This window comes from Notechis scutatus, chromosome 3 (assembly GCF_049901735.1).
Source record: "Notechis scutatus isolate UNSWTSFEM ecotype Mainland chromosome 3, rNotScu1.2, whole genome shotgun sequence".
In the NCBI taxonomy this organism is placed as follows: domain Eukaryota; kingdom Metazoa; phylum Chordata; class Lepidosauria; order Squamata; family Elapidae; genus Notechis; species Notechis scutatus.
Window position 1 is genome coordinate 64801140 of NC_142011.1, and position 7570 is coordinate 64808709.

The 7570-nt window shown below is 41.9% G+C and overlaps 1 protein-coding gene across 1 annotated transcript; it reads left to right on the forward strand.

Moving 5' to 3' along the window:
- Window positions 1–447: 447 nt before the first annotated feature.
- On the forward strand, window positions 448–7270 carry LOC148131217 (uncharacterized). The gene is made up of 3 exons (XM_087959972.1): window positions 448–566; window positions 745–853; window positions 4564–7270. The coding sequence occupies exons 1-3, from the start codon at window positions 448–450 to the stop codon at window positions 5560–5562; spliced, it is 1227 nt and encodes a 408-aa protein (XP_087816098.1). The 3' UTR covers window positions 5563–7270.
- The last annotated feature ends 300 nt before the right edge of the window (window positions 7271–7570 follow it).

Genomic DNA, 7570 nt, shown 5'->3' on the forward strand with positions numbered 1-7570 from the left:
GTGGACTCGATGTCCTCGTGGTGGGTTGTGGTGGTGTTTTTTGGGGTTTCCAGTGGCGCTATATTCATTTTCTGCATGGCGGCCACTGATTTCTATGTTGCTTCTGCTGCAGTAGCCTCTTCTATTGCTTCCTTGAGTGTTATTTTGGGTTTTGTTAATAGATGACCTTGTAGTGTAAGCTCTCTCAGTCCCAGGACCACATGGTCTCTCATGGCTTCATCCATGTTTAGGAATTTGCATGCTCCAGCGATGTTTCTCAAAGTTGCAACAAAATCGCCGATGCTCTCGCCTTCTTTTTGGTCGTGCCGATAAAATTTGTGTTGTTTTATGAGGCAGGAAACGGTTGGTATGTAGTGAGCCCTCATTGTTCTTTCCAGGTCCGGCCAGAGCATTGTTTTCATGTGGGTGCCGTTAACATTTGGCCATCTTAAATACGGCGGGACAGCAATGTGTGAGGAAGACGGCCCTCTTCCTGTGTTCAGATATATTATTGAGGTTGCTCCCTTCGAGGAACATGAGAAATCGGTCGATGTACGATTCCCAGTCTTCAGTTGCTGGATCGAACGGTGCGGGTGGCGTGTTGTTTCTGGCAATTTCGTCTCGATGGGTTGCTGGTGTTCGTCAGTTGCCATGTGCTCGCTGGTTCCCATTGTCTCAGTATCCCACCTTCATTGCCAGTGTTAGATCATGGGAATGAGACTCTGGACACCAGCGTAATAACCATTTATCTTTACTTCATTCTAGGACTGAGCACCGAAGAAACCGCGGCAGCCCTTTTACAGTCGGGCTGCTCATGGCTGTAGCCAGTGACGGCTCTTCAAATTTCCCGCCGCCACGGACTGACCAATTGCAGGTGAGTATGCTAATATATAACAGTGACAAAAATAGAGATACCTGTGTAAGCTACCTTGAGTTCAAGGAGGATGCCAGGAAATTATGCAGCTGGTGTCCAAATGAAGTCAGGGACGCTGATACGCACTTGTAGTTTTATATAAATAAATATATATTAACATCTATATTTACAGCAGACAAGATAGTCAGGGACACTGTGAGGTAAATCAAACAGCATACAGAGCACCCAGAAGAAAAAGGTGTGGGAAAAAAGGCAAACTCCCACTTTTACACCCACAGCAGCCAATCAGAGTGTAGATTGTTTTTCTCTTCTCTTAATTTTGTTTCTTTTCAGTCATGAAATTTGCAGTCTGAATAATCTACAGTACAGTAGGGGGAATCCTTACCAGATTTCCTAAGATTTTTTTTTTTTTTGCCCTTTTCTGATTGCAATATAATTGACTGAAAAGTATTGAAACAGAAGTAAGAGGAACATAATCATTTGTTAGTTCCATAAACTAAATCAATCTATATACTAATACAAATAGTCAGCTGATGGAAATAGGGCAGTCAGTCAGTTCAGCTCACAAAGCATTGCTAGACAAATGCTTCTTGAATGGCAATGGATTAAAACAAACGATAAAGCTACAGTCTTACAACCTCATGATTTCTGCACACATGTACATACCAAAGCACTGTGACAGCCTGATTGCAAGAGTTATTTCAATTTGATGGCAGATTTGTCCGTCACCAAGCTTCATGATTCCCTTTCATTCAATCCTTCTAAATCTTTTATTTTATATAAACAGGAAAAAAAAGATCTATTCACTATAGATTCTCAACATTCTGGATGTCCAAACAACAGATCAGAAACTGAACTCCACGGAAGTCCAAGGTTAGAAATGCGTAAGTTCATATTGTGTATTTAAGTTTAGGTAAATTAAAATCTCTTCCAGAATCTCAAGATTGTATAGTGAATAAGTATGATCCATATCTCTAGTTAAAATGCATTTACTTCCATTTCAAGGTTAGGAAGACCTCACCAATAAATTATCTACATTTATTAAGAATAGATACATTCTGCAATAGATACAAAGGCAATTTTTTTATTACATTACCTGAAATTTTACCAAAGACTTGCAATTTTTCATCAAATATTCCTCTAGCAAATTGGTTAGAAGTCATAAAGAAAGAGAAGATGTGACTATTTTTTTTATATTTCACAGAATTCCCAGAAATCTAAAAGTTTACAACAACAACAACAATAATAATAAGTCCTCGAGTTCTGACCACAATTGAGCCCCAAATTTATGTTGCTAAGTGAAACATATGTTAAGTGAATTTTGCCCCCTTTTACGACCTTTCTTGCCACAGTTGTTAAGTGAATCATTGCAGCTGTTAAGTTAGTACTTAACCCTTAACAGTTGTTAAGTGAATCTGGCTTCACCATTGACTTTGCTAGTAAGAAGCAAAAAAAGCAAAAGGCAAATCACATGACCCTGAAACAATGCAATTGTCATAAATATGAGTTGATTGCCAAGCACCTGAATTTTAATCACATGACCACGGGGATGCTGCAACGATGGTAAGTATGAAAAATGGGCATAAGTCACTTTTTTCAGTGCCACTGTAACTTTGAACAATACTAAACGAACTATTGTAAATCAAGGACTACCTGTATTTCAAAGATTAACAGCAAAGCTATCACACCCAAATGATAAGAAATTATATGGAAAGACTTCAAAGGTTTATAGGGAGAACAAAGTAGAACAAGAGAAAATGCCTCAGGGCTTTGTTTCTCTTTTGTTTTTTTTAAAGGAGACAGTCCCAAATTAGGCTGAGTTACAATTTGCAGGATAATTTGAATACGTGGAATAATTTAATACTTTACTATTAAAAGTCATAACGTTCAGGGGAGGTAACCCCTAAATGCTTAAGACATATGCAGAATCTATTTGGAGGAGGGGTCCTTTTCAATACCAGGCTCTGATCCAACATTTTCAACTGCATTTGGAAAAATGCCTATAATCAATGCAGCTCTCGCAGCAATAATATGGCAGTATCATGACTAACCACAGAGCATAAGTAGCTACTTACTTTTGGATCAGAGGAATAAGGTCCAATAAAGTAACTGAGAGATGACAATGGAATTACTGTCCCTCTTTAAACAAACTGAAATATTTCCCCACCCCCATGAGGTAATTGAAATATAAGTTTAGAAATAGTCTGGTACTGCGCTCTTCACACTTGAATGACAATGTGCCAGAATGACAAAGGGTGCCCAACCATACAAATGTGACAATTACACCCTTGTGTCAAGATGTCTGATGCACGTACACAAGTCATGGCATTTACACGATCAAGTGTCTCTTTACGTGGCAACTTTAAGACTTGTGGATTTCAAGTCCCAGAATTCCCCAGCCAGCAATCTTGGAGTTGAAGTCCACAAGTCTCAAAGTTGCCACGTTTGGATACCCTTGGATTATAATATCATTCATGAGTTACCATCTGCCTCTCCTGCAGACCCTCATGGCCAAGAGCAATACTGTAACATCAAAATGGCAGGTACAACTGGGTGACTAAAGCCCCTGCCATTTTTATTTGTATGTGACCTGTGTGGTGCACATTAAAAAGGAAAGGAGTTTTGGTCATCTGGACATGCCTATCATTTTGACATTGTTGCCCCACTCACAGAGGCCCCTGCCTACTGCCAATATTGCTCAAACTACAACAGCCACACCCGAATGCCTTGGGAGTGGAAAGAGGCAAGGGAATCAGTATCTTGGCTTTTTTTTTTTTAATGAGCAAGAGCCATGTACAATCCAAGTGATTGGATGGAAAGGAGCCCAGGTAAAAATTGCCAGCAAACAGGAATTCCCTTTCCAGATACCAACACGTGGATATATTTTTATCTGATTAGATTTTAAATTTCATTAAAAAAGAAGCCAAACAAAATGGAAATGCAGAGTTTAAAAAAGGAAAACAAAAGAAAGTTGAGGGTGTAACATGGCAGTCTGGGGGGGGGGGGGGGTAACCAGTGGTATGATTCAACCAGTGTAACAACCAGTTTGGTGAACGCACGCTTTGCGCGCCCGCACAGCATTTATAAAAGACAATTTTTATCTATAATACTTACCTTCTGCTGCATCCCCGGTGAGTAAAACAGTTGATGCCCGGCAAACAGGAAAAGGGCAGGGGCAGGTGGGCAGGCCCAAATAATCACCAGAACTACCAGTTTGTCTGAACTGGTTTGAACTGGTAGAATCCCACCCCTGGGGTAACCACTGGAATTACATTAGTCAGAAGTGTTGTCATTAGCTGGGACCATCTGGTTTTTTTCTGCCCAAGTGTTATCCAAGTGAACTTCATATCAATGCAAGTAGTTCTCGACTTACAACCATTTGTTTAGTGACTGCTCAAAGTTACAAAGTGACTTTGAACCCGTTTGTTCACACTTACTGTTGTGTTTTTAGTATAACTGAAGTTTTCACTCACATCTGCAGTTTAGGTGGGAAAATCTCTTGAATGTGATTGGCTGGCTCATCTGACAGCCCCTATAAAAGGGGAACTGTCAAACGGGTTCAGCCATTCTCTTCTCACTGTTAATTGAATAAACAAGTTGGACTGTTATCTTCAGCTGCGTGTCTTCCTTCACCCACTACAGAACACTGGCAATGAAGGTGGGATCCTAGGAAAAATAGAAACAAAAGAGCTGATCAAAAGGTGGACTAGCAGAATCAGTCATCGGGAAAGATTCGTCCCAAATTCAGCAAGATAACCACACACCCTCCACCAGCACCTTTCAACCTAACCATTGAACACTGGGACTCTTATCTGATCCGATTTGATTGTTTCCTAGAGGCCAACGAGCTACAAGCACTCTCAGACAACAGAAAGAGAGCGCTATTCTTGAGTTATTGCGGCTCCAAAATCTTCGATACAGCCAAGGCACTGGACGCTCCAGTGGCAGTCCAAACAGTGTCATGGGACACAATCCAAAATGCACTTCAAATGCATTATGCACCAGCACCATCCAAGATTGTCCGACGGCATGAATTCCACCACCAGAGCCAAAATGAAGGCAAGTCAATAAATGATTACATTGCTGCGCTGTGGATGACTGCCATGTACTGTGAATTTAGAGATCTCGAAGATCTACTACTGGACAGACTCGTCTGCGGAGTTGGAGATGTGAGTCTTCAATGGAGGTTACTAGCAAAGCCCAACCTCACCCTGAAGATAGCACTAGATGAATCCAGAGCCACCGAGACTTCAATCAAAGCAATGGCAACAATTCGAAAAGACAAAAGCCCAAATAATGTGCATCGTGGCAACACAGCCCGACAAGATCACAACGAACAGGAAGAGTCAACAGATGAAGAAGATGTCTGCCAACTCAAAAGTAACAGGAAATTTATGAAAACTGAAGAAGGGCAGTCCGCATACGCCGGTTGTGGCGGGAATGATTCAAGAGCGAATTGCAGATTCAAGGAAGTCATCTGTCAACGTTGCAAGCAAAAAGGCCATTTAGCGAGAGCATGCAGACCCAGCCAGCTGGCACCCCACAGAAACAACCCATCCAATACACAGAGAAGGGTACAAAGCCAAACAAGCGTGGAAACCATAGAAAAAAGAAAACCAACATTCCGAGTCAGCTGTGATATTCCAGTCAACCATTGGGAAAACCAGCTCATCAAGAACAAGAAAGATCAACATCACCGTCATCATTGAAGGAACACCATGTGATATGGAAGTGGACACTAGGTCCCCCCTATCAATAGTTTCGTGGGCCACAATGAAGAAGATAAAGCCCAGTATCTCCAAAAATAAATTGCAAAAGCAGAGAATTTATTTGAAAGACTATCAAGGGAATCATATTCCTGTTGTGGGAATGGGAACATTTCAAGTAATATTTAAACAGTTTCAAGGGCCCCTGTGTCTGACGATCATCGAAGGCAAATTCCCCGGCCTCCTTGGACGAGACTGGTTTGAAGCATTGGGACTGGGGGTGACTGGCGTCCACACAATACTGGATGACAGCATTGAAAAACTGATCCAGGCATTTGAGAACGTTTTTGATGACAATTTGGGCAAGTATGTGGGGAACCCTATTTCATTTAACCTTGATCCCCAGGTTGCCCCAATCCAACTCAAACCGTGTAGAATACCATTCGCGCTTAAGCCAAAAATAGACAAACAGCTTGACAAATTAATCGCGCAAGGGATATTAGAACCGGTAGACTATGCAAAATGGGAAACCCCTATGTCACCTCTATAAAGGCAGATGGATCAGTCCACATCTGTGTGCATTACAAATGTACCCTAAATAAGGCCCTTCAACAAAATGCTCATCCCGTCCCCATAGTGCAGCACTTATTGCACTCACTGGGGAAAGGTAAAATTTTCGCCAAATTAGACCTGGTGCAGGCATACCAACAACTCTCAGTTGACAACGCCACCGCCGAGGTGCAAACCATTGTAACCTATAGGGGTGCCTTTAAATGTCACCAGCTTCAATTCGGCGGCAGTGTGGCTCCAGGCATCTTTCAAAGCTTCATGGAGCGCCTCCTACTGGGAATTCAGGGAATCATCCCATATTTTAATGACGTTTTAATAACAGCAAAAAATAAAGACAAATTGCTAATCAGACTAAGGGAAGTACTAACTAGATTCCAAAAATCAGGATTAAAAGTTAAACGAGAAAAATGCAAATTTGGAGTCCCCAGGGTTGAATTTTTAGGATACCTGATAGATGGCTCAGGGATCCACCTGACCACAGAAAAAATTAAGGCTATCCAGGAAGTACCTACTCCAAAAAATCAAACTGAGCTACAAGCATTTTTAGGTCTCCTCAATTGTTATAGTATTTTTCTTCCTAGAAAAGCCACTATAGTAGAACCCTTACACAAACTCCTGGGAAAATAGGTTAAATGAATTTGAGGAAAACAGGAAGCCGCCACTTTTGCGGCTGTCAAAAAACTGTTGTCCTCAGACAGTGTCCTAGTCCAACATTCAGAAACTTTGCCTGTCACCCTCACTTGCGATACCTCCCCTTTCAGGGTCGGGGCTGTCCTAAACCACCGCATGCCTAATGGCACTGAGGCCCCTATAGCGTTTTACTCAAGGACTCTCTCAGAGGCAGAAAGGAACTACAGCCAATTAGATAAGAAGGCATTGGCCGCAATAGCTGGCATTAAAAGGTTCCATGAATATTTGTACGGGAGACACTTTCAACTCATTACTGACCACAAACTGCTGCTAGGACTACTCATGGGAGACCGACCCACTCCGACTATTCTATCCCCCTGACTCATGAGATGGACAATGATTCTAGCTGCCTATAATTATAAACTGATCTACCGCCTGGGAAAATCCCTGGGGCATGCAGACGCACTCAGCCAGTGTCCACTGCCGGAAACAGCACAAGACCCAGCTCCAGAAACAAATTTTAGAATTATTGCATATGGGTCACCCGGGAATAGTTAAGATGAAAACATTAGCTAGAAGTTATGTGTGGTGGCCTAATATAGATAAAGATATCACAGAATGGGTAGGAACCTGTAAGAACTGTCAAGAATCAAGGCCCACACCGCCAGCGGCACAACCACAGGAATGGGAATCCCCGAAATCCCAGTGGGCTAGGATTCATATAGATTTGGGGGGACCATTCCACGGGCAAACTTTTATGGTAGTTGTGGACGCGTATTCAAAATGGCTAGAAATTATATTGATGCACTCT

What these genes read in the sequence shown, in the direction of transcription:
- LOC148131217 (XM_087959972.1), top strand. Translation starts at nt 448, where the DNA reads ATGTGTGAGGAAGACGGCCCTCTTCCTGTGTTCAGATATATTATTGAG. An exon ending in TTCAGTTGCTGGATCGAACG is followed by an intron (nt 567 to 744) that starts GTGCGGGTGGCG and finishes ACTTCATTCTAG; the next exon opens with GACTGAGCACCGAAGAAACC. An exon ending in CACGGACTGACCAATTGCAG is followed by an intron (nt 854 to 4,563) that starts GTGAGTATGCTA and finishes AAGGTGGACTAG; the next exon opens with CAGAATCAGTCATCGGGAAA.